The following is a 27634-nucleotide window of genomic DNA, read 5'->3' on the forward strand; positions in this document are numbered from 1 at the left end:
TATAGAAAAAGTTATATTTACAGTTTTATTTAGCAGAGTTAAAGAGCAAACAAGTTTAACACTGTTGTTGAAAAGTGTTTTTACCCAAAGTTGCCAAGATCTAATAACTTACTGAACAGAAATGTCGGGCATAAGGCAATAATCCTGACCAGCCCATTAGAGATCACCCCATCCCCAAAGAGCAGAGCTGATAAAGGCGGTAGAAAATTTAGACTGTGATTGACTGAATTTCCAAAAATTAGACAAAGATGGTGAAAATAGGGTTCCACTCTTGAGTATATCTTTAACATCTGCAGATGAAGGAATTTCTAAAGCACGCAAAATGCAAAGACAATTCCTGTTTCCAATGGAACATTCAGTGCTTTGAATTCAAGGATGCTATGTCCATACACAGTGGTCAGTACATGACTATGGCAACACATAGATGGTAAAAGATTAAAAACAGGATTAGAATTTTTTCCATTCCATGTCATCAGGAGGATTTACTTCTACCTTCCTTTTACCAACATCAGACCAGTTGGTACTCAGAACTGTGCCTCCAGACTCCATCTGCAATTATGAGAGAAAGCTTGTTTAGTTTGCTAGAGGAATTCTAGTAATACAAAAGCCACATTTCTTACAGCAGATTAACAAATTCTGAAGAAAAGTGAAGAATTTAGCTTCATGTAGAAGCAATATGCAGGAATTCTGTGTATATATAGAATAAAATTTGACAAAGCCATCATTCCATAATCTTCAGCCCAACAATACTTTTATCAGTACTGGACCCAATGAGATGTTACTTCATTAACAAGAAGCTTTTAAAAGGCCAGTCAGGTTCTTGCATATAAGGGCTACAAATAAAAGGAACCAGGTATAAACAATTAAAAGGAATTTGATCCTCTCACTCATGGCAACTCTTCAAGCTCTAGATGAGCCAAAAACTGTATTACTTTTAATAATACTGATTGAAACAAAGAGACCGGTGACAAAGCACAAGCTTCACTGAGGCACAAACTTGGATTTAAAGAGTCACATTCATTTGTGCATAACATCATAGCTTTCAGTGAGACTTGTTATACCAGTATCCCCAACAGAACCACTGCCATTCATTATAGGCCCAAGGTTTTGGCAGCTAGACGTTTCCTGGTTCATGCAAAGCTTATCAATGTGCAGGAGTTACACATTTCTTCAGAGAAAAAGAGTGAAGACTTACAAACGATTTGTTCATGGCACGTTTCACTTCATCTGTACCATCTGAATAAATTTGCTGGAAGAGTTTATTTAAAGCAGCATCTCCTTCTAACTTCTCATTCTTCTCCTCTTCTTTGATTTCAACTACCAGTTTGTCCCAGTTCCTTGTATAGTGAGAGGATGATGGATACAAGTGCTGGGTATCTGAAAACAGAAGTGTTAGTTCACTAAACATTTTCTCACGACTTTTAGAGCAGCAGAGAACACAGACATATATGTATCCGATGAATCAGAGATGATAATGGAACATGAATCTGAAAATGCAAATGGATTTTTCCTTACTGATACAAGCATTGCAGTAACAAAAATAAAGGAAACTAAGAAATCCTAGAGACTACAGTCAGCAGCTGCAAAAGTTTACTTTTAAGTAAACACAGTTACATAATTTAGTTATCCAACAACAAAATGTTGGATAACAGCAACACAAATAATTAAAGTCAAAACGAGGCAGAAGATATTGGCTGACAGTAAGAAAAAAGAAAAAAGCCAGCAGCCTAGAGCCTGCTAAATTTGAGCTAAATTTCAAAAAATATCTGAAATCAATAAATCAGGAGATTCCAATTCTCTCAAAGATAGACTGTTAATCTGTCTTGAAAAACTGCAAAAGTATTACTTTCCAAGAGGGATGGAATACTTAAGTAAATAATACTTAATTATTTAAGCAACAATAGAGGCATAACAATGCATAGAACTGCAAAACAGTGACCAAAACAGATAGCCAAACAGATAAGCCCAAAGGAATTAATGACAAGCATGTATGTTTAACAATCCATCAGATTAATGGAAGTTATGACTAAATTTAATAACTAAGTTTTAGTAATGCCCTGCAGACTTTTTCTGTCAACTCTTGGCAGTAAAAACAAGACTACTAGGCTTTTCATTGTAAACATAAAGCTGTGATATTATTAACAATATTTAACACAAAAATATTATTAATAACTGCAAGTAACCTAATACAAATAAACCATTTAATATTTAAGTTCAGAGAACAAACCTGGTGTAAATTGCTTTAACTTAGGAGAATCTCCCTGCCCCTCCAGCTTCTCCCATCTTACAGCCTCTGGTTTCTTCATTTTTATCTCAACCTACAAAACACAAGACAAAGAACAAATTAATCCAGATGGCAAACAGTTCTGCCAAATAGGCTTGAATTAATTGGATCCTGTAGCAGTAAGAAAATAAATTTGTTTTTAGAAACACAGTCTCTAATATGAAGCCTGTATTTTAACAGAATTTACCTACCTTACAAGATGAAGTTACGTGACTTCAAGTCATGTGTCAACTAAGCTCTTATGTGGCTGCATAGCTCTCATATCAGACTTTTGTTTAGTACCACTTACTTTCTTTTGCTTACTATTCATTTGATTCTTTTTGTAAATTATGGTATCCCAAAAGTAACGATCAGTCCCAACGTCTCTAAACTACCAGGCACCAAGGTATTATCCTTCAAGCATCCCTTTCTTGCCAGTCAGCTCTAATAATTAAATAGTACTTTTGAAGGGCTGCAAAATCCAACTTTATCTAGGTTTATATTTCATCCACCAGAAAATTTTGTATTTGGTGTGACACAAACAAGAGAAACACCCTGGGACCATGCAGATCTTCCCACTGGAGAAATTCAAAAGCTGTATTTATTCGGTTCAATGAACACACACTGCTATGGATAAAACTGTCTAGTACTCATTGACAAAACTGGCATTAAAAATTTATATGGTTGCAATTATCATGGGAGAAACAAAATTAAGTGAAGTATGTCATGCCCTATTCACAACTACACATAATCCCCTTAGACAACCATATTGAAATGTTTTTTTCGTAATTAACCTTATCCTTTGGTTACAGAGTTACAAAGTTGCAAAACAATGTCTGCAAAACAAGGACTGTCTACTGTCACTCCAGACGACAAATTCACGTAAGAAAATGTCACAAAGTTCATATGATGCTATTAATTAACTGAAATCAGTGCTTGCTAAAACTTCAGCAGTTCCTTATTTGTGAACAGCTCAGCTGAAGCGAGTTCTTAGTTCTACCTAAAGCCACTATAACCTGGGGATCCCTGCAGACCCAAGAACAAAGGCACCACTGTAAAAGCTAACCCTAGAGATCCTAACAGCAAGCTCCTTGCACAGCATCATGTTGATCTGAAATTTGAACTTTATTTAATCCATTCTTCAAATCAGTAACTGGTAAGCAACAGACTGAGATACCATATAAAAATAAAGAAATAAGCTCATTTAAGTTTCAAAGTTTCCATGTTTGCAATCATGCTTCATTTTAAGAATCAGAATATTCAATTATGATTGCTTCTTTTTACTTTTTTTTTTCCCCTGGGGAAGCTACCATTTCCCTAGACAAATTTAAATACTTCTTTTCCACCACTAACTTGTACTGAGAACAACAAAAAGTTTAAGACACAAGGCATGGAATGCCCTTCAAGGGAGGGGAGAGTTTCAGTAAGTTTGTAAGTCCAACACCCACATGTATTTGACTTCCCACTCCTCATGTCTCTTGGGTTTCCAATGTTTTTAGCAGCTTTACAAGTCACAAATTAAGTATCAGGGTATCAGTTTTTAAAACAGTGGAAGTCACAGAACCAAAAATAATCAAATAAAAATACTGTGTTACTCCAGTTGCTCTACCTGTCCCTAAAGAAGGCCTGTATTCCAGAGTTTAATATTGCAATCTGTAAGGACACAGAGATTTCTGTTGAAACTATGCAGCAGAAGCATTCAAACCGTGCCAATTATTAGTCTTCAGTAGAACTAAAGAAGTGAGCAAAGGTTCCTTCACTGGACTCTTCTAAAAACACTTTGGAAATTACAACCTTAAAGTTCATTTTTGAACACTTACGCTCATAAATCTAGTGCTCTGCGATTAGCTTAAGGAAGCTAAGATATTTGTATATCTACATATAGACAAACAAGTAGTTCCATGAGTGCCACAACTAGTAGGGTGGTTCCCTCCCCCCCCAATGGATTTAGATCTCATGAGTCAAACATTTAAGTTAATTACCCACTTACAAAGGCACTAATTAGTTAAAAATGAAACACAAGTATTAATTTAAAACGACTTGCCTCTCCTCTGCTTCCTATATGACTCTTCTCAACCTGAAACTGTATTATCAATTCAGTTGCACATTTAACTTGAGGAGGCCTTAATTTTAAGATTTTATACTCGCTTATTAGTGCATCCCCCCATACAATGTATTTAAAAAAAAAAAAAAGAGAGAGTAAATGCTTGATAAGGAGACTGCTCAACCCTGTATCTCTTCAATTTCTCTTCTGTTTGTTTCTTCTTCCACTATCTCCTCTTACCCTTACACTTCAGGCTTTCCACCAATATCTTTCAGTATCTCAAATACAGATTATTTCATCCACACCAAGAACGACCTCTAATGCAGTATAATGCTTGATGTGAGCTACTAAACATGGACTTTTTTTCTTCTTGGAATACAACCCTCCTCAAATAACCCTTATAAAGACCTTTGGCTATTCATCAGAATACTCTACCCATACATAAAAAGGAAAAAAAAAAAAAGGAAGATCTTTACTTTCGCTGCTCCACTAATCCCCCTCTCCTTTTTTAATCTGCTAGTTCTTACATTTTGCTCTCTGAAACTGTCCCTAAACTGGTACTACATGACAAACATCCCTAAGGAAAAGGAAATGCTACAAATTAATTCCCAGTGTAAGATGCAGATTTCTTAAATCTAAACCATTTCAACCCTGCCAAGCTAGAAGTATAGACAGCTGAAGAACTGAGACAGAATGTATTTATGACATGATTAAACCTCTACCCCATCTCCTCCATCCAATTCAATTGAAGTTACTCATTAGGCAAAGCGGCAGGCAGGAGCAAAACTAGGGAAATCATTAGCTGTACACCATTATACAACCGCATTTTCCAAAAATATAAAGCTATAAAATTCTGCTTGTGAAGGCGCATATTTCTTCAACTTGAGAGCTTTATTTGATCTAAGGAGAAACAACTTTGCGAGCCCCAATTATGTGCACAAGTGGCAATAAATGCATTTTAATGAACATTTTAAAGCAGATACTGACAGCTATCACACAGACAAGTAACATATCAGTATGGACATTTGTGTCGTATCTAACACATAAGTACTGTTAGCTTTTTCCTCTCCTTCAGAAAAAAACCCCAGTACTTGGGCAAGAGAAATACAGCAACACTTCGCCAACTACTTTGATTTAACATTTATATTTCATAGAATGTATGCCTGTGTGCCTCGTTCCAACTTTAGAATAAAAGACAGGAAAATTTCATTGCAAATTAAGTGCTTTGCATGCCATGAAAGGACAAGCCTAATTCCCTCAGCCTCTCCTTGTACCTCATGCCATGCAGCCACCTGACCATCTCGGTAGCCCTCCACTAGGACTTGCTCCACTGTTAGTGCCTTTCTTGCATTGGGAAGCCCAAAACTGGACACAGTACTCTAGATGTATGAAAAGTTCCAATGCAGAAATAATCCACTTTCTGTTGTAATTTTTAAGGTCCTGGTATTTTGGCCTCAACATGAGTAAAGCAAAAAGGAAAAAAAAAAGGAATTTTGACAGAGTAATTCATGCACTACTTGTTTGAAATACTGTCTTGAGAGAAACCAACCCCTCTGAGAAGAGGGTCGAATGGGGGATTCATCATCTAGAAGAAATCCCATCTGCAGTGAAAGGATACAGAGAAGTTTCTACTCACAGAACTTTCTAGTCATAAAAGTAATTGATTTTTTAAAACCTATCAGAGATTTAGACAAGTTTGTTTGCAGCTTAATCCAAGCACTAGCCATCAGAAAAGATGCCACCGAGTTACTCTCAGAAGCTATTCTGAACTATTTCATCAGTAATACAAGAACACAAAACCCCCTTACTTTAAGATGACTGACATAAAAGAGCATTTAATCTAGTTTTAAGAATTTCTCCCCTTAGCTACAGATAAACACAACTCTAGTTAGTGAACATTGATTTTCTAGGTAGAAGCTTACTTTTCCAAGGCCTAAACCTTTGATGAACTAGACTTCACTTGAAGTTAGGTTCAGGGACAGTCATTGCCAGTTTAACTGAGAAACATTAAAAGGGAAAGAATTTTTATCTTCCTCCCTAAAAGAAGATGCTGGTGTACACTGACAGATTACAAGAGTTTTATTCTAATTTCTACTGTGTTTTGTATTTTACAGTCCATGCTAAGGAAAAGTTCACTTACCACTGGCAAATTTGTATCAAGCTCTGATCAGATGGATGAAGGAAATCAGAACTGGCAAAGCTTAAGCAGTAGTTCAGCCATTAATTTTAAGATGCATCAAAACATGCCCTTTTAAATTCTGGTTTTGCTATATTAAACACACAAAAATGAGAATTCAGAGTTTCCAATCAACTACTTAGTCAGTAGTTCAATAAATACCTGCTTTGTCTGAGTTGTAAATTTTAAGTGTTTAGAGTTGTCATTTTGCAATCATCTCATGTATTTTGTTACCTAAATTTAAGGGTAGGACAAAATACCACTATCTTCTAAAAATGTATGACCTATTCAAACTTATCTCTAAGATCATATGTACATACAGTTTTAGTATCCTAGTTATTCAAAGACCTTTTATACACTGCTTATATTCCGAATTCCAAGATCTTTGGTCCAGAACTTTAAACAAAATATGGAGATGAAAATAACTCTACAGCGTTATCACGAATAAATGATAATTAAGAAATTTATTCTGTAGAGAATATATTGCAACAGAAAAAATTTAGCGTGCACCTTTCAGTTTCTTTGCCAGCTCTGTACTACAGAGAACTGAGTGCAAAAAGGTCAAAGTTTCCACCTCACTAATATTACATAGTAACCACTTGTTAAAATTTTGAATTTTAGAGAAGGAGCTAGGAATACAGATCATTTAGGTATCCTAAAGCTCTTTGTCCCTGCATCCTCTGTGTAAACCATGGCTATTCCAATAGTTCTTAAATCCATCTTCTCTCAAGACAGAAGAACCCATATGCATAGTTTTCCTTTATGTATTTATATAAAGTATGGGCACTAACTTATATGCTTGTTTAAAATATAGTTCTCAGTATTAACAAGTTTAAATCTGCCCCACACTGATCTGCATTCATAAAGAAGAAAAAAAAAGAAATCAAACTTATTTTGAGCCAAGTAAATATCATGCCAACCATTGGGAAGGCTTTTCATGGTCTAGCCAGGAAATTGCTGCAACTAGCCCTGCTTAAGAGATGCAAGAAATTTCAGAAAAGTATCCCACTCGTATCTTAAATATCAGTTTATAATTTACAGAAAATGATCAAGAATATACATGGGAGATATGAATCTGCATGAAAGCCTCACAGAGAAAACAAGTACATGAGAGCAGGGAAGCCTGCATTCAAGTGTCTGCAAGCAATTTCATGAAAATATCCAAAACGAGAAAGTATATTTTAAGGATTGGACTGCAATGGTAAGAACCAACTTCAGTTAAAATAAATCTGTTTCTCTGTTTATCTATTTGTGTACATTTGCCTCTGAATAGAGACTCTGACGACAGTCCAAGAGTGTGTGAATCTGTTTCACTCTCTGCCTTTTCCTTTACATTTAGCAACAGGCATCAGTGTGCTTTTCCAGTAAGCTACACAGAGTATTTCAGAGTTTGCAAGGCAAAATGTTGGTTTGAGGAAAAGAAACATTCCACTGATGCACACTACCATATTCTTGGCATGAAGCTGCTGAGAGTGTGCTTCTACCTCAGACTTCTCTATTAAGTAACAAATGTCAACTGTAAAAGAGGCTGAGGATTTCTAACACCTCCCCCGTTGGCAGCATAACTTTGATCTCTAATTAAAGGACAGTTCTGGGGTAAAGAAACCACTTTTTACCACTTTTTCAAATGGCTCTAAATTGCTGCAAGTCATTGCTTACAAAAAGCCCAAACCACTAAAAACTGAAAACTCATAGTAATTGTTCCCAGTCTATTTGTAGATGCAAGAGCAGAGGAGAAGAAAGAGACAAAGCACTAGCTCAAGTTTCCTTCAAGTTCATAAGCACACGTGCTAAAAAGCACGTACTCATCCTCACTCTCCTCTTCTAGGTCTAAGGAGAAGAAAACCTTGAGCATCACCTAGAACACAACAGAAGACCTAGATAAACTGCTCATGTTACACAAGTTTCCAATGGAATGTGGCAGAATATTACCCTGGAATCCCAAATACGCTGACTGATAGACTGAACAGAAGAGGGAAAAGAAAGCGAGGCTGATTGTGCACAAAGAACTGTTTCAGAACGTTAGAAATCCTTATACTATTTGTGCATTTCTACTTTCCTGCCATATTTTCTGGACAGAGACAGATCAGCTAGTTTTGCCTTAAACATATTTAGTAATTCATTTAAGTTTTTATGCCTTTTTCCTTTTATGAAGGGAGCACGATGACATTATGCACGCTGAGCTACAGGATAACTGCACACAGGCAACTTCCAAAGAACAAACTTGGTCCAGCCTTTACATTTTGGCTCCCTCTTCTGGAAAGAAGTAAAAAACCAAGTAGCACCACTAAATGGTACCTTCCTCCTGTTAAATGCTGAATGCAACGTGCAGTTTTCAGTGTGGCACAGTTCTCCCCCCCTTCACCTGACACCTGAACACAATTGAGGGTGACCACCAAAATACACAAAATCCCACCTACTATGCACAAAGTCATGCTACATAGAAAGACCAGATCAGCTTCCATTTGTAAGACACACATCTCAAATTTATATGGTGCTTTTTGGAGCTGCTGTTACTTTTTGCTTGATCAAATTACTACAGTCAGACACCTTTGACAGATGAGGAGTATAACCAGTAACATCAACTGATCTAGTTATGATCTATCAACTATGCTGTTCATGTACAAGAAAAAAATGCTATGCATATATAGCAATTCGCTCAAGAGAAGGGCTCAATACAGTTGTGTTCAGCATTTTCGCACATGAACATTAGGTTGAGGCCTTAGATCATCAGAGTTATATGCTAAACAACACCGGGTAATTCTAAGTAACTCGCGACTAAATGTGAACAGGAACCATAATCAACTCAAAGCTGAATTTGCAAGTAGCAATAGCTATTAAATAGCAAATATACTTCTGAATTAGGTAAAAAAAAGGCTCCAAGCATGGCAGTAATACATACAGCCGCTATTAAAGGCAGTTGGTATCACCTGTAAAACTGTTGACTATTAGAGAATATACAACACTAGGATGCATAAAGAAAGAGATGAAGATTTATCTCAAAACTGGACTTCACCCACACATTATGCTGTTCTTGAGTCGGCGTCAAGTGGTTTACCTCTTGTAGCTCACAGCTTGGAGTCAAAAGTCTGCAGATTACGAACACTAATTTATTTCTGCGCATACAGAAACCATTCAAACACCTCCAAACATCTATCTATGCTACCTCTGTACCATTTGCTACTTCCGTTCTTTTCCAAACAGAGACTTTGTATCTTAGAGCTAGACACAGCATGGATTTATTGAAAGGTATAATTTCTATTTCATTGCTAGGAAAGAAACAGTTCTTAAGGTATCAATTGCATTTTTCACCACTGTTAACATTCCCTGAAAGAACCAATCCCAGAGTCTGTAAGTTCTGTCCCCTCTTTGCAGTTTTTTTAGAATCTGTAATCCTGCAACTACAATTAAGGCTATTTTCTCCTCCTCTACTTGCACCTTTACCTTTATTCCTTTGTATTTACCAAGTGATGCTGAATTTCAAGCGGTATTGAGAAATCCCTCTCCAGCTTCTCAGTTACCAAAACACACAGGATTCTTCTACTGTCTGCCAGTTCTGTTGTTTCATCCTCTATCCACTACATTTATTAGTTTCATGAGGTTCATGGGAAACCCAAACCACATAACCTGCCCATATGTTCCACTTTGTTTCCTCATATATTTCCTCGTATAACTGGAAAAGAAAGGCCAGACTCTTCGTTGCCCAGTGAAGACTACACGATGCTAACAGCAACATGGCTCACACATTCAAAGCAGCAATACAAAATAAAGCAGTGTGAACACATGCAGTTATTCTTATCTGAAATTATTAATCGACAGGAACAGATCTGTTCCTATGCCATGAGAACACAATTTCTTCAGGAGTGTGTAGTAAAAAGTTCATATAATTGGGAAGATAATGAGATTATGTCTTTCTTTCCAAGTCCTTAAAAAGGGACTTCATGTAAATGGTACAAAATAATTTGTAAAGGGTTTGAGACGTTCTAAGTAATGAAATAGTTTATTCAAAGTAACAACTGCATATTTTCCACACCGCTCATAAGAACAAAGTACATACACGAAACTTATGAAATCTGAATTTCTAGTATTCAAACACTAAGGCCGCACCATTCTGTTAAAGCACTTAATGTTTTTCAAAGCAAAATATTCTAAGCCTTTAAAGAAGTCTTTACATGCATAACGCAGACCTGCTTTTAAATTCTTTTCGTCAGCCAGACTCCATCTGCTGGTCAGAACCGGAATTAGCTGGGGCATCATTTAAACTGTATTCCTCCACTATGCCTACACAGATGTCCTTATACTATTATTTTCTGCAAGAGGAAGAACATGTTGAAGCACTGACTTCTGCTGTTAGAACACCTTCTGTGTTCTCTCTGACCCCATTTTGTCTCAAAAATATTCTCTCATAATTATATAGGAACAGTAACATTTGGAAACAAATGCGAAATATTTACAAATCAGACACTGCCTGAACATAACTAAAGTTTTCACGCCACTTTAGGAACCTCAGTCTAAACCAGGCTCTAGACTACTAGAGATTATTCCAGAGACTAACCCAGGCTAGAGATAGTAGTGTAGAAAGACAAAGTCAAGTTCATTTCAACAGTGCTCAGTAGCATGCAGATACTTCATGAAAGTAATAGTGAACTTCAAGACAAATTAAAAGCATAACATGAGCTACATAGGAACATAAAGCAAACAGGACCTCACAGTTACGCCTCTTGACAAGGTCCATGCCCATTCCACTCAAATTTATATAAATACTAATGGACTAGCAGATTTTCTACATACTTCGAGCACTCTGCTTATCTCCCACAGCGTAAGAGCTCACGTGACTCAATCACATAACCTGCCCAGCTTCTTTAGTGCGAGGAGTGGAAAAAACAAGACCAACTTTCTATGGCAATCCTCTCATGTCATCTTGAAGTCCCTCTTCTCTGAAATGATGCAAGAACTATTATAAGTACCTTTGAGAGAAGGCAACAGGTAAAACGGAACACGAGAACACAAAGGAATTTCCAAAAGCTCTGCAGAACCACTGCTGAAATACAAGGAAAGAATCAACAATACATTCCTGCTTCAAAACATTCAAGCTTGGCTCTATAGACAAAGCCTACATCTGTCTATGCGTTATACCAACAGCACACACTATGCCAGACCACAGCTGGTTTCTTATTTTTCTATACCTGTAACATAGAAGAAAAAATGCTGGGCGAAAGCATTCTCTCTCATGCCGTGTGATTTTCAAGTGTCTCCAAGCAAGTACTATTTCCAGGAACAGCATGGAATACACCCTCTTGAAAAGCCAAGAACAGCTAACCATATGGCTAACCTTTACCAGCAAGAAAAGGTCATGAAAAGGTAAAGAATTATTTCAACACTGAAATTCCCAAAGTCTGACTTTTATTTCTTGGGCACACAAAGGTAACAGTGCTTCATAAGGCAATACTGGCTCCTAAAAGTTTAGTAGAAAGGTGTTCATACTTTCCTAATACCTGAATTGTAAGAGTGAAGACCACAGTCTTCTTTCTACAGCAACAAGTAAAAGCATCCTCAACATAACTGTCATTTGCACTTCAGTAAGCACCATCATATTACTATTTCTGATATTGGCGCAAGTTTAGAAAGCCTCCCACTGGCTGAAAGAAAGAAAAAGAAGAAAGAAAAAGCAATTCTATATGAAAAGCAAGATATTATGACTGTTGCAGAGCGACAAGACAAGAGCAGAAACGTTTTCAACATCAGGAACAGTCAAGGAAATAATTTATACTTTTAAGAAGCTTACCTTTGTTGAAAGCACTTTAAATGTACTTTGCTCTGGCACTATAGAATGAAGAAGAACAAGCTTTAAGTTGTAGTCTTCACCCGATGGAAGTCTCACTGATGCATTCATCTGTTAACAGTTGAAAACACGTCTCTGGTCATCTTTGAGAGCAGTTTTCCATTTCCAAGTAAAGGATTGTCATTTGGCACCAAGATTAAGTGATTAAATTAATGACCCTTAACTAGGGCACTTAAAGCATCAGCCGTCAGAATTTCAGACAACGCCATTACATTACTGCATTATTGAACAAGGTGTTTCTAAAGTACACTAGAAAATGAACAGGAGATTTCAATTCTTAGCCAGCAAGTACCCAAAAAGCCTATTATCTTGTCAGCTTGATCTACATTCTTTGGGGAAAGAATTATATGGCAAACGAAGTATCAACACATTAATAATGGAACATGAAAACAATTTGCAACTTCCCTTCTAATACATGCAAACTACATGGCAAGCGCACACACAATTTTAATAATCTAATGCAGATAGTAACCACCAAGTACTTCTGGTAGCTTGTGAAGTAGCAACTTAGTTGAGATTAAGACCATAACTCTTCAATATTCTCCACTAAATTAAACATGAACATCATCAGTACCGCATATGGTACTACAATAAAGATATTACTGCACTTCCTTGAAATACATATTTTGCTGCCATTAACGATTTAAGTAATGCCAAAACCAAGATAAACCCACTCACCAATATTCATTCTTTTTCTATAATTGTCCTAAAGCAAGATATTACCCATTCATACCTATTTTTAGAATACCGTGCCTCTGTCCATTCCTGCTCCAGATGCATGCATACTCAAACATTTTAAGTCCAGATCACTTCCTCCCCCACCCGTCCAAATACACAGGCAGCTGAAAAACAGATGTTCCCTTTGCAGCATGCACACCACACTATTGCTTGTGTATAAATCCTATGGACACTGCTGTGGCAATAGATCCCAGTTCACATGATTGAGCATGCACACATCTACAGCATAGCTGTACATTAAAAAAAAAAAAAACAAAACCAAAACAAACCTCAGACAGAAGACCATTTTTTTCATGCTATTGCAGCACATAATGTTCACTGGTTTAATTACTACATCTTAGGGAATCTAGGGATGTGTATCAATAACCAATACAAATCACCTCTTTCTCCGAGAACTGCACACTGACATCATCCTTCTGCACGTTCTTGATCATTATAGTCACAATTACTTGAGATTCTGTTTGGTACCAGTCATATCTTTAAAAAAAAAAAAAAAAAGAGAGAGAGAGAAGAAAAAACTGACTGCAAAGAGATGTACAGAACAATACCAAAAGCTGGAACAGTACATTGTGTAGTTCAACAGGGGAGAGAAGACATAGAAAATCAGATTTCTTGTCCTTCCTCTAACAGAGAAGCTGCAGAACTGATAAGGTAAGTAGTTAAAGAACAAAGAATCATTTTTAATCAAGAAGCATATCAAAATTAGGTGACTTTCTTAACCAATTCATAACATCATTTGCCTTCTATAAATTAAATGACACTTTTTAGTTCAGTGTCTTAAAAGCCTCTCAAAAACATTACCCATACTAGGCACAATGGGGCAGTCTCTGAATTAAGCTCAGCCCGACAACTAGAAACAGAAGCCAGAATGCTTGCTCCATTCCCCACTCTCCCAGTAAGGCATAATCTCCTGAAAGTACAATTCAGTCTGAACAAAAGCAAGGACACTATTTGAGAAACATTTCACTTAGGCTGCCATGTTCTAAAGTTACCGAGAAAGAATTTCTACAGTCATTACCTTGCTTCTCCAAACCCCAAGTCAGAGTTATATGTCAATTATTTTAATTCTCACAGTAAAGCTAAAGTCAACTTACTTGATCTTTGGTGGCAGAGGCTGCTGCTGTGTATTCTAGTTGAAGCATATTCCATTGGAAAGAAAATTACATCAGTGTAAGTGAAAATATACTGTGAAGTACTTTTCAAAGACACAAATCATTTTCATACTGATTGCTCCCCTTTTCTTGATTTATGTATGTGCATTAACTTACGGGTGAAGCCCTTCACTGTTCTCCTAGCCATTTATGCCAGATTAAGAATTTAAAAGTTTCAATTTACATTAAGCATGTCAGTCTAACTTAGAATATATTGGTCAGACATTTTATAAATAGCAGTAAGTTCAGCTTTAACTCATTTTCTTCCTGGATAAGAAGTATACCTGAAAGACACACAGTGGCTATGTTGCTAAGCTAAAAAGTCATGAAGGAAACCTGAAACAGGTCTGAGAACTTAGGGTATAACTGTTAAACATAAAAATCTTTTAACTGTAAGATTTGTCTTTACATACACCCACCATGTTTTCTGTACACTTTCCTCCTCTACCCTATTCTTAAAATGTAAAAAATGGAAGTAACTATGAAAGAGGGAGCAGAACATCCAATGCAAATTCCAATTTTTGTCTCAAAAAAAGAAGGGGGGGGTGTCAATTTCAAAATTTCTTCTGAAGATTTCCAATTTCAAAAAAAAAAAAAAAAAGGAAACTGAAAGCTGAACAAGTTACAGCAGAAAAGAGTCCACACAAACCACTCACAAGCTACTGGAAACATAAAAGTTACTTCCTAGCAGTCACAAGCAAGTTAGTATTGACAAGATGAGCTGGTTAATTTGTACAATTAGGCCACAGACTGCAAGCAACAAAGTTAAAATTTACTGTAATGAGTGCACAGTAATTGCCAAGATTTGTATGCCACTCCTAAGAGTTTTCAGGGTTCAATTTTTGCAACCTTGGTCTCAAATAAAAGAACACTTGTTTAGAAGAAAAGTTAAATCCTTCAGAATTGCATGCAATAGAAAAGATAATCTTCAAAGCCTGAAAAGTTGTAAGAAGCCAGTGAAGCCTAAAAGTACGCTCTAGCTTAACAAAGAAATTGAAACAGTAAACATTAAGGAAAACATCTTACCACTTCTGTCTGTGATGCTGCAGAAAGAAAAAAGTTGCACTTTCAGAAAAAGACATATTGAACTTACAAGGCATACACTTACTCTAGCTTTCTTCAGTTACTCCAGACATTCTGCATTTATTCCAGTCTCAACAGTAAAGAGTTAAAAACATGCCAGTTCTACCTCTAGTATTTTGCTTTTATGATACTACTTTTTAATCAGAATTCAATCAGCAACTCGTGCAAAGGAACAACTGTAATATAAATCATGTTCTGATTTACAGAAGGAACAAACTTTCCATTACTTGCTTTGCTTATGAGAAACCTATACAGAAAGCAATGAAAGCAACATCATGGCAAACAAAAGTTTTTAAAAAAATCACTTCCTACGAGTCTGTACCAGGTTTATCATCTATCCATAGGAATAGCACAAAGTTCTCATCACATCTGTATCTCATGCTAGGCAAACACAGTTGGGGAATGAGATGGAAATCTGGCAGAGAAATTCACTTTATGACCTTAAATATACTGTAATACTTGGATCTGAACTATAGCTCAGTATTTCCTCTTCTAAATATTTTTTCCTAAAACATTTCAGATTAAATATGTTCAAAACGACTTTCCCTTTGCTTCTTTATAATGCATACTGCTAAAAAGAGATAAGGATTAATAGAAAAAAAATATTAAGTTGTAATTAAGAAATCAGAGGGGTTGGGGTTCCCCCCCCCTTTTTTTTTTTCCTGGGGTATCAGAGAATTAAGATCATGGCTCAAAAAAGAAAAGACAGAGATGAATATTCAAGATAAAACAGGACAACTGAGTTGAACCAGACAAAACACTGCAAAAAGTAACTATGACATTAGAGAAAAATATGTATTATAACCTCTTTCCTTGAGGTGGCAGAAAGAGTTGTCACCCAAGATAAATCTTTGCAAATAAGACCATGCATGCCAGTTACTTCTCTAATTTCTCCAAATAAAAATAAACCTGGCAAAAATGTATCACGAAGCAGAAAGTTGTTCATTCCTATGCAACACAAAAAGGTTCTCCTCTATTTGGTTTTTAGTCAACAGGTTGACATAAACTTGTATTATTTCTACCGCCCCATTTTCCAGTGTGCACCACAGAGAGGGAAGAAGTCACAACAAGTGAAGGAAACTACATCAGTTATTGTGTTATATCTCATTAAAATCCACAGGCAGTTTAAGCACGGTGGATGAGTTCATTGCCAGGGGTGCCAGTCTGTAGAAAGCTATGAAAGGAAACTATACTCGCACTCACTAACTACCACACATAAAACACCAGAGTAGCAATTAGCACCTGACTAAGGCACTCTCCACACGGAATCAGAGTAAATCCCCCGAATTTCCACCTCTCTTCCCAATTTTATATTCTGCAAGACTTGAAAACTGATTTTGATGCTGTTTTTACAAAGCAAGTTGACACACGCTTCCCCAGTTAAAATTAGCTAGCAGCTGTATATGAAAGTGAGTTAAAATTAATTATGATTGTCTGAACTTTAAATAGATACTCCTCTGTCACAGCTAATTATTACATTAAAAACACAATATTAATGCTCCTCTAAATCTGAAGTATGGAAGTGTTCAGGATGTATACTCCGAGAGAAACAAGAGACAGGAAAAAGTGACTTTTTTTAAACAAAAATTTCTTTTGTTCTAAGTGAGAGATAAGCTTTGAAAAACATGACACAGCTTCAAAGCACAGGGCATATCAAATCCCTTATCAAGTAAATGTGGTTTTTCTTACCGTTTAGTGTTTCCTCACATCTTTTAATCCAAATAGTAAAAGTATCATCTACGTCTAGAAGAGATCAAACACAGTAACATTAAAACTCTTCAAGCACTACATGTATTACATAAAGAACAATTCCTCACAACTGCCAATTGGAACAAATTCATCCCAAACACACATCAATTTACTAAAAAATGGTATTATTTCCTAGTATCTTCTTGTAACCTCTGTCATTCCAGTTAAGATTTAAGTATTTTTATACAACTCTACTATTTAACTCTGTTATATTTAATTAACTTCAAATTAATTTGTAGGACACTAGATTTTCTCTGAACTGACCCAAATACACTATTGCTTTCCAGTCTGCTCAACCTCTATGTAACTGTTTGGAAAGCAAGAAGTACGGTTTTACATACTTTTCCATTATTCTTAATTTTTTTTTTCCAAACAGTCACATTCTTCCCCTCTAGAGAAGTATCAGAAGAGACAGTCTGTTCTGAGAACAACCCAAAGTTGCACAACTTTTCACAAACACCAAATATTTTCTCCTGGTGGTTTCACACAAAGTTTACAAACACATCTGAAGTTTCAGGGATGTTAGAAATACATAGGTGCCAATTCCACTCTATGAATCAAAATCACAGAAAAGTTTAGTAAGACCTTGATATTCTAGGAAGCAAGCTCCCCAGATAGAAAGGAATTAACTGGAAATTAGCTCAAAAGGTAGTAGTGTAATGACAGAGTAATCATCTTATTTCAACAAAATTCCCAGAAAAATCTTTCACAGTCAGGAAAGTAAAAGTGGCAACGTTACTGATCAACTGCTAGGAATAGCTAAACTTTTTATATTTTTACAATAGAGAATTCACACTGAGGGAATTCACACAGCCAGCTATCCAGCAGAGGGCTTGAAGAGGCTCGACAAAAGTGTTCCCAGCAGACATGCATGTAACACCAAGTGTGACTCCACTGCAGGTATGCAAAGTATTCACTCCAACCCCTTCAAATATAAAATGTACATAAAGTTTAAGGTGTGCCTTAAGTCTTAAAATTGCTACCCCACTTCAAACCATTTCCTCTTCCCTTTCTTCTGCCATCCCCACTAGTCATCTTAAAAGGTATCCAAATTTTAAGCTACATGACATTTATGTAACCTCTCAATTGCTGTTAGGAAAAGATAAAAATCCCAGTAATAATATGGCTGTCTTGACATTACAATACAATCAGTCACTGACTGCAGCCTTCTATAGTCCTAGCAAATCCTGAAAAGAGGATACCTACTTTCAGATAGCATTCTCCAAAATTAACTGTCAAGAGCGTTATGTTGGGGGATCCAAGGGCTGTCTTCAATTACCTAATGTACACTTAAGGTATTCAGATGACTGACTGCCGACTGTCCTCAGAAGTACATGGGAAAAGGAAGCGAGGCAAAGGACCCAACATGCAGCAAAGTAAGTTCTGATTAGATAAGTAAAATTCTTTACTAAAAGAGTGGTTAAACACTGGAGCAGGTTGCCCAAAGAGGCTGTGGAATCTTCAGCCTTGGAGATACTTGGAAATCAACAGTAGAAGGACCTGAGCAAACATATGCAAGTTCAAAGTTAATACTGCTTTTGGCCAGGGCAGGGAATTAGATGAGCTCCAGAGCTTCCCTGCAACCTACATTAATCTGTAATTTTAAAACTTAGCACCCATACCCTAAAAAGACTTCCAAGTTCTGCAGTCGGGAACAAAGTTTATTAATCATAAGAGAAATTAAATGAAGTAGGTTCAGGAGTCTAAGCAAACAGAAACTGAGTCAAGTCTCCACTGATCCAGCCTCTGAGTTTCAGCAGCAGGTGAGGAATTTTCTTTTTAACTATGGCCTATGACAAGACTGCTGTGCAACACAAACTTTAAAATAGAGGTCCAGTGTTATCTGCCCTATTTTCCTAGAAGATCCCCCTTGCCAACCACTACCTCTTTCCCTGCATCCCAGCACATTTTATAATTTGAGGCAGAAGAATTTTTTTTTTTGTACTCTATAATTGCATTAATCTTCCAAAGAACTTACCAGCAACTTCTATTAACAACTTTCTAGTTCAGGAAAGCTAACTGGGTATTCACTCGCTGAAAATCTACTAACTCTTAGTATACAAGAAAAGTACCTATTAAGATGTTTCTTTAAAAAGTTGACACATTCCACCTTTACTAAATTCATTAGGTAGTCACAGAAAAAAGCCAAGAAAATTTGAGTATAATTGTTCTAAATCCACGTAACATACTGAAGAGTATCGCTGAAGAAGATCAGTGAAGAAGAGTACCATACTGAAGAAGATCACGCTGCTTTTTCAATCTAAGGCAAATTAATGAACTCCAAAAATCCACATGTGTCTAGTCTCATGGTTGAGTGAAAGAAATCTTGCTGCCCAATGTTATTTTATAAAATAAAGAAACATTGCACATTCAACAATTCATCACATCAAGCCCTATTTAAATATCACTGCAGGTGGGTAATGGGAAGCCTGCTGTAGTACCCTGGGCCTGTCAGTCCTACCAGTAATGAGCTCTTCGTTGTTAGAATTCCAGATTAAGATTTAAAACAGCCCTTACATCAGCAAGGAACAGAAACATGTACCAGTGTGCTTCTGCCCCCTTGTGTGGCAAAGAAACCAGTCTTGCCAGCCAAGTATTCCCCACCACAGCAATCCTCTCTGAGGCAGGAAGAGTTGAAGTCTTCTCTCTTTATCACCTGCTTAGCAATACGTAGCAAATTCTCCCTCTGCAATTCGTTCATTTTGCACTAGCTGCATTTAACTGGGAGTTAATTGTTTTGCCAAAATGCGTATGCTCTCAACTGTTTTCACCTGGGATCCATCAAACAGTCCACAGAACTGCAAAGGCAAATTCTGTTACTGACATAGACTTGCCAGCAAATTAGGTAATATATGGAAGAGAATCAACTAAAAATCTGTATTTTTAAAAAGGTCTTCAGGAGATTCCTCATCTCACAGCAGGTCACAGAATTTTGTAACAAGATACGGGAAGCACAGAGGAAGCAATCTTCAGATGAGAGAGTAATCAGGAAGGACTGGGAAGCTTCAGAAACACTTCAACTGGGTAAACAGCAAAACAATGGCAAATTAAATTCAAACAGGTAGAAGCCAAGCAATTCAACACAGGAAAAGGCTGTGCTGTATTTCAGGTATTCTGAATTAGCTAAGAGGGTCCTGGTATTCACTGACTTATCTAAAAAGATATCTGCAGCTCTGTGTGTTGTTGCACCCTAAGTAGGATGTGACGTTAAACAGAATTAAAACAAAAGTGATGCTTTGGCCTGAGGAGATTTTGTGTATAATCTCTATTTTGAACAACTCCAACTGACAAGCTAGAAAGGTGACAAAAGCCATGCACATGAAAAGCCTCAAACTGATAGTGGTTGCTTGGGGTGGGGCAATAATATGAAAAAATTAGATTAATCATTCAATTAAATTCAGGAGTGATGAGTTTGGAGATGTATGAAAAGTTACCTATCAAGTAAGGAAAGCTACAGAAGTCACTGGAAGGAATCACTTCCTTTCATGGGAAGATACTAAATAGAGAACTTGGCTGGACTGCAAAGACACACTTGTCTTTCTAGTGTACAAACCAGTGGAGACTACCTAGTTATCCAAACTACCAAAACTGAAAGAACTTTAGGAAATTTCTTATATTTTAACTCCTATTCCAGAGCAGCCTAAGCCGACAACTAACAGTTGCTGTAATTCCACCACATCCCCCTTCCACCACCATTACCACTGTCCCAACACTGCTCTGCTGCTTCACTTCTGTTGGCTTTAGCACTCAGACCATTCATTGCTCCATTTCAACACATTAATCCAGGGGGAAAATACTTTAAAAGTAATAGTTTTCTGCAGACTTAACGCATTGAAAGAAGAGGCTAAACAAGCACAACAGTGGGAAGGAGTACAATCACTTGGCAGCAAGCACACTCCCATGAAACTCCAGGTTTAGATCAAAGGAGCAGATTGCTTATTTGGGGGAGGCAAAGTAATTACATTTTTGCTAAACCTTCAGGTCCCAGCCACTGTTACAGATAAGACAACATACTAGAAAGATCTGAGACCATGACAACGCTTATCAGATTAGTATATTTTGCTCTGTGTAACCTTCCAAGGTGCTTTTCTTACCATCTTCTTCTGCTGTTGGGAAGGAGGGAATGGAATGAGGAGAGGGTTTTGTTTTACATGGGAGAGAAAGAAGTTACGACCACCTTGCAATTGCTTTGTTGTATGCTCCCCAATGTCTTCTACCAAAGCTTTCTCTATTGAACTACTCCTTTCCTGCTTCTAGAAGAAATTCAGATTTTTAAAAAAGCTCTAATTCTCCCCAAACGAAAACGTGCGCAAATCCAGCCAGGAAGCCAATACTTTAAGAAAAAAGATAAATAATAAACAAGCTTCTGTAATTAAGTGATATCTAATGTGAGGTAAAAAAAACATTTCTCAGTTTGAATACCCATCAAGTTGCATGTTCTTTCTCAAAACCTGTCTATGAAATGGTTTAACAACTAAGAAATTCTAGCTATATAGAAGGAGCCTGTTCTGTTCAGAAGCATTTCTATGACACTTAAATGCCACACCATTGTGACCATTTATTCATAAGACCTCCAGGAAGCAGGAAAACACCCTCTCCTTTTATAAAGAAAAGGGAGAAAAAAAAAATCACGTATTACTTGCTAAGAATTTTGATACACATTTTAAAGCAGTTTTACACACTCACACAGTGATTCCACAAACCCTCCCAAAACCCAGACATCTCAAGTCAGGCACCTAACTCATTAGCCTTTTTAAAAAAAAAAAAAAAAAAGCCTTGGTCTTCACTTTCAACTAACTCATTAAAATAAGTTTTTTCTCATTAGCAAAGGAGTACTGTGCACACAATAAATTTTAATACTTACTGTCCAACCTCTGTCCCTCTCTGAAAGACTCTAAAGCAGATGCATAGTTTTTAATATGATATTCACCTAACCTGACACGAACAAAGAAAAACACAAGAAAACAGTAATTACTTTTCAATCTAATCCACATTCTGAAGATCACAACATCCTTAGTTTACACACTATATTGGTTAAAATTACACATGTAAGACTTTAAATCGCCCAAGAGGTGTGTTTTTCAAATGGCTAAAATTTTAAGATAGTCACCCCAAACTCAGTTGCTTCTTATAACCACAGCTTTATTATGGATGGCTTACAAGCAGTACGGCATTAAATTTATTCATTGATAGTGTTGCAAAAAGTTTGTACAGAGCCATAATCCAAATCCTAGTATCACCCTACAGATTATCACAATATTCCCAAAGCACAATATATGATACATACCCTTTCCTAAGGAGTGCTACCGCATTACTGGGGTTGAGTTCCAGGGACTTCTTTGCATCTGCAACTGCATCTGTTGGAAATCAGTTTAAAAGTGAGGAACATAATATGTTATAAAAAGCAGTGAACTGTGAGTCTTTTAGTAGTGAAAATTTTTTAAGGCGTACTATGTTAGCTCTCTTAGCTTGCACACAAATCACGCTGAATTAAATCTAGCCACAACTGCTATGGATGAACCCTTTGTTCAGCTATGGAGCTCTATGTAAGATGAAGCATGACTTCCATTTAGTCAAATCTTCTACTTAGATCTGAAGTGTGAATCTGTTTGTTTTTTACTGGAAAGAAAAAATAGACCAAATCTTTAATTATTCAGTTAATCTTTTTCCCAGGCATTACTCAGTTACCACATTCCTACCATGACAGGATTCAGTCTCTACCAAAAACATAAGGATGGAAGATGCTTACAACACAAAGCTTAAAATCTGCCTAAGAAGTCTACTTAAAAAAAAAAAAAAATTAAAAAAAGCAGCTGCCAAGATAATACTAGGCTAAAACCAAATGGAAAACTGGGACTGGGACTGCAGAGTATGCAATTTAATGGAAGTTTTGCAGAAACAAAACAAAGAAAACTAAAAAGTTATACCCTAACTGTAGAAGCAGCATATTAAATTACAGATAACACTGTTATTACTATATTTGGCTGCAGATTGAAGACTCCTTCTGTAAAGAACATGTAAATACACTTGTAAGACGATTCTGTGCTGTCTGAAGACGTTACCAGCATATTTCTGTAGAAGAATATGAGCATAAGCTCGTTGACAATAATATTCGGCATCATCTGGATTCTTCTCCAAAGCTATTGTCAGTTCCTGTAAAGACACATAGAAAAACATGAAATGGCACCTCGGAGGCCCCCATAAAAATACAATACCAAACTCTGTCAAATAAGAGATGTTTCAGAACAAAGTATCCTGAACTGGCATGAATGTTTAGCTGTTAGTTCTCATTCACAAAGCTTCAACATCAGAGCTTGAAGTACAAGGAACCTGCCAATTACATCAAATTCAAGGAGCCTGTTTCTTACTGAGAAGGAAACAGGACTTTCAAATGCCTTAAACATGAAGTCTAATGCACAGGTGATCCTCTATATTCCAAAGACCTTCCTACAATTCTCAGCATATTTGTATACAGGTCTGCTGGATTTGAGGAAGTACTGCAGTATCAGGAATTTGGGAATCAACATGCAGTATGTCAAAACACTTCTGCAGGGACAACATGCTCAAAGCATTGTAACACTTGATGAAATACCACATCACATGGTATTATTGAGCACAGGAGATTGTTCCGATTTATGCTGGAGAACAAAAAGCAGGAGAACAAAAGATTTAAGCAGCACAGGGCTCACAGGAAATATTGCTGCACAACAGAAATAAGGATAAAGTAGCCCCTTGTTAGGGGAATCACTGAGTATACAGATTGAAATAATTATATTATGCTCCCTATGAGAAAAGTTTATGACTCTTGCACAACAGAATAAAATCACAATGACTCGATGCACACATCTGGAAAAAGCATCTCCAATTCTCGCCTATTAGTGAGATAAGCTCTCCTCTTTGCCAGAAGACAGCAGGTTTTCCAAAACCACTACAGTACATCGCTAAGTACAGTAACTCTGTTTGCTAAGTTGACTGGACTCCTACTCAGAACTTAGCAAGCATGAGGGTGGCTAAGATATAGGCTTCAAACCTGCATGAATATTAGTACAGCACAGCTGCCAAAACACTGTCCCACCAAGCCAGAGAAAAAGAGCAGAGGGACCTGCCTTAGTTTTAATTCATTTCAGTACCTTGCTCTGTTTCACAGCTGCTGCATAAAATGCTTACACCAACTAGGAGTTAAGTGGCCACAAGAGCTTCTTTTAGCAGTAGCATGAGTTCTCATCAGCATAAGATACAAATAGGTATAGCATACAATTCTAAAACCTTCGGGGTCTCTAAAGAAAGTGGCAAGGAGTAGACAGTTGTAACAAGCAACACTTGATCAAACTATACAGATGTTCTCTTAAGATGTAAAGCCATGCAAAAGCAGATATTACGGAAATATTCATGGCTACAGGTATTCCACATGGGAGGGACATGAGGTAACGCATATATTAAAATAGGTGCGTATTATGCTGAGAGGTGAAGAACAGCTTTTGATCCTCAAAACCAAGTGGGGTCTGACTTTGACACTGAACATTACAGGCACTTCACAAGCAGAGTCACTTCTGTGACAGATCACCTCTCACTCCGAACATTATTTCTCATGATTTACGCTGATGACAGAAGCACCGACTAGAACCAGTGCACAACATACGAACAGATTCTTCTACAGAACTAGTCCTCATCCCAGGAAAGCAAAAGAACCCAAACCCAAGCATCTTGAACAGCGTGAAACTCATCTCTTCGTTGGCTTTTTGTCAGTAAGTTGTCACATCGCATTCAGACACACACACAAAAATAAGTTACTCTTATAACACAGCTATTTGAGAAGACAGCCAAGTGGCAGCTGGGCAATACCCAACTAGCACCAGGCAGTCCAGATTGTGGCCACCAGCAACAGTTACTTAGAACAAGCTTAGACCTTGTCCTCACAAACACTCAGGTATGCGCTTTCTACATGTTTTTACTCTAAAGGCCCTTACCATGCAACCAAGTTGCAAACCTATTTGTAAATACATTGGGACCTTTCAAGTCCCTCCATGCTAATGGTAAGACTTTGTATGAATTAAAGGTGCTTTCGGTCTGCTGAATCACTCCTGCCTGAATTTAAGAGGGTCACCACCCTTGTTTCTCATTTGGCAAAACACCTCACCAAACAAAGTCAATGAATGTTTGTTTCAGCAGTTATAGTTTTAACATACAGGTTTGATTCTCTCCTACATCATCAAGACTGACACTGCAGAGCATTTTATAAATAAAAGCAAATAGAAAACATCCTTATTCCACACAGTAAACTATTTTTTCAACTTAAAATGATAAAAAGTCATTAAAGAGTTCACAGCTTTATAATTCAGACGGTATTTAAAGATGGGTGATGACCTTTCAGTTATATCAGATCCAGGTGCAGAAAGCCAAAGCATGCTTGCCAGGAGTTAAAGGAATCAAAAGTCCTGGGGACACAGTGCAGAAATGCCATGCCAACTGGACACAAGTCTAGTCAGGTGTGGAAGCACTACACAGCACCATTTATAGGGTATCATGTCCCAGATTAGAAATAGTAAGTACATAAACTAAAAGACCACACCTAATATTGTGCAAACATGGTATACTACCTGTAGATCCAAGCTTCTAAGTCAGCAAAAGGCTACACTGCACTATGGGACTTTGCAGTTCAGAGATTATCAAGCGCAATCTGCCTACTCAATGCAGTACTTTTAAAAAAGGCTACAAAAGTGACAGGCGTATTACTGTATCAGATATTAAATAATGCCTATAGAATGTGTTACATATTGTTTTGAAGTGCTGAATGTACAAAGAACTGAAATAGAAACTAGAAAAACAAAGCAACTATGCTAATACAGAAAAAACCCAAATGCACATTCTGATAGTATTCTTTAATACTTCCAAAGACCTTTTGGTGTTGGGGTTTTTTTTTTTGGTTTGTTCGTTGGTTGTTTTCTTTTTCCCCACAACGGGAAACTTACTTTTTTTTTTTTGTTTAAGATCTTAAATGACTTCTACTATGCCAAATATATTTGCAAATTGCTTTTTCAATGTCATTTATCTTCTGAAAAACGTTTACAAGCTACAGACTCAACCCCAAAAACCTGTAAGATTTAGCTTCACCATTTTCTTTATGGAAAGATAATTCAGCATCATCTTATGCTTCTGCCACCTACGCTATTCAAGCAGAACTAACCATTTACACCCTCTCCACTTCCAAGTATGTTAAATAGAAATACTTATCCACTTTCTAATTCTGTCTTCTCGGTAACCCTCTGTTTTAAGTAAAAATATCCTTTGAAAGCACATTAATACATGTTAGCAGGTAAAATCATAGAATCAGAGAACAGGTCAGGTTGGAAGGGACCTCAAAAGATCATCTGGTATGATCATCTGGATGATCTTTTGTGGGAAAGGGAGCCCAGATGAGATTATCTAGCTCCCTGTCCTGTCTTGAAAACCTCCAGTGCTGAGGACTCTACCACGTCCCTGGGGAGGCTGCTCCAGTGGTTGATTGCTCTCACTATAAAAAATGTATTTCTTATGTCGAGATGAAATAAAAACCAGTTCTGGTCCCCACAAAATACAAAAAGAAGAAAAACAGATCAGAGCAGAATAAAAACTAATAAAGGTTGAATATATTTCTCCAATAAGCTTGTGGCTCTTTTAACCACAAATCGCAACTGATTTAACTATTTGAGCTACCGTCTACCTAAATGGAAGAGAGAGTTGGTTTGGTTTCTTGGGTTTTTTTTCCCCTTCTTTGCAACACAGGCAGCACACGTATTTTGACAGGGCTGCGCTGAACTCTGTCGCCAGACCTCACATGCGAGAGGTGTCCAGGGGAAACCCTGCAAGCCCCCCGCTCGCAGCAAGGGCAACCGCACGACGCTTCAGCGCTTCCCCTCACCCCTGCCAGCCCCGGCTCCCTCCAGCACCCCACCGCCGGCGGCTCGGCAGGCCGCCAAACTTCAAATACCCGAGGGGCAAGGCCCGCCGCCGCCCCCGCCGGCCCGACCCGCCCCGGCCCTCACCTGCGCCGCTGCCCCCGGGTCCCGGTCGACGTCCCCGTCCGAGAACCTGCCGAGGAAACACAACGGCGTAAGAGGGCGAGGCGGGGGCGGGCGGAAGGGGCGCGGGGCGGGGAGGCAGGGGCGGGCGGGGGGTGCTCACCGCGGAGGAGCCGCTCCCGCCGCCGCCGCCATGCCGCCCGCCGCCCCCAGGAAACTTCTGGAGTTGCTGAGGCACCCGCGCAACAAACCCCAAGGCCGCAGCCGCGCAAGGCTCGACGGGATGCGGAGGGGCGAACCGGCCCCGCAAGCTCCTCCCGCGCCTCTCCGGGCGAGGCGGGGCGGCCATGGCTACCGGGGCAAGCGCGCCCCCGCCCCCTGCCATAGAGCTGGAGGACCGGCCGTGGCAGAGGGGCTCGTAAGCCCTTTCCGCCCGCCTCTTCCTCTCCCGGCGGCGCTGAGGGAGATGGCGGCGCTGTGGCGGTTGGTGGCTCCTTCCTGGACGAAGCTTGTCCCGGATCGCGGGCAGAGCTTCCCAAACGGCGTCCACGCAGACACGGGAAAGAGCAGGCGGCCGGCGAAGCCGCGCA

At 38.1% G+C, this 27634-nt stretch overlaps 1 protein-coding gene across 1 annotated transcript; it reads right to left on the bottom strand.

The window, feature by feature from the left end:
- On the bottom strand, positions 1-27354 carry SUGT1 (SGT1 assembly cochaperone of MIS12 kinetochore complex). Its single transcript, XM_075488686.1, has 13 exons — positions 27208-27354; positions 27069-27114; positions 23109-23199; positions 22334-22403; positions 21911-21981; positions 16987-17040; positions 15241-15257; positions 14158-14192; positions 13444-13540; positions 12269-12376; positions 2228-2318; positions 1196-1377; positions 1-549 (listed from the first exon to the last, which is right to left on the bottom strand). The coding sequence occupies exons 1-13, from the start codon at positions 27237-27239 to the stop codon at positions 448-450; spliced, it is 996 nt and encodes a 331-aa protein (XP_075344801.1). The 5' UTR covers positions 27240-27354; the 3' UTR covers positions 1-447.
- Between the last annotated feature and the right edge of the window lie 280 nt (positions 27355-27634).

This window comes from Mycteria americana, chromosome 1 (assembly GCF_035582795.1).
Source record: "Mycteria americana isolate JAX WOST 10 ecotype Jacksonville Zoo and Gardens chromosome 1, USCA_MyAme_1.0, whole genome shotgun sequence".
NCBI classification, from domain to species: domain Eukaryota; kingdom Metazoa; phylum Chordata; class Aves; order Ciconiiformes; family Ciconiidae; genus Mycteria; species Mycteria americana.

Excerpts from the sequence above, each read along its gene's own strand:
- SUGT1 (XM_075488686.1), bottom strand. The coding sequence starts at position 27,239 with ATGGCGGCGGCGGCGGGAGCGGCTCCTCCGCG. Across the intron at positions 21,982-22,333 it reads GTAGCACTCCTTAGGAAAGG|GTTAGGTGAATATCATATTA; the intron begins GTATGTATCATA and ends TGTTCGTGTCAG. Across the intron at positions 17,041-21,910 it reads AGAGGGACAGAGGTTGGACA|ACGTAGATGATACTTTTACT; the intron begins GTAAGTATTAAA and ends GATCTCTTCTAG.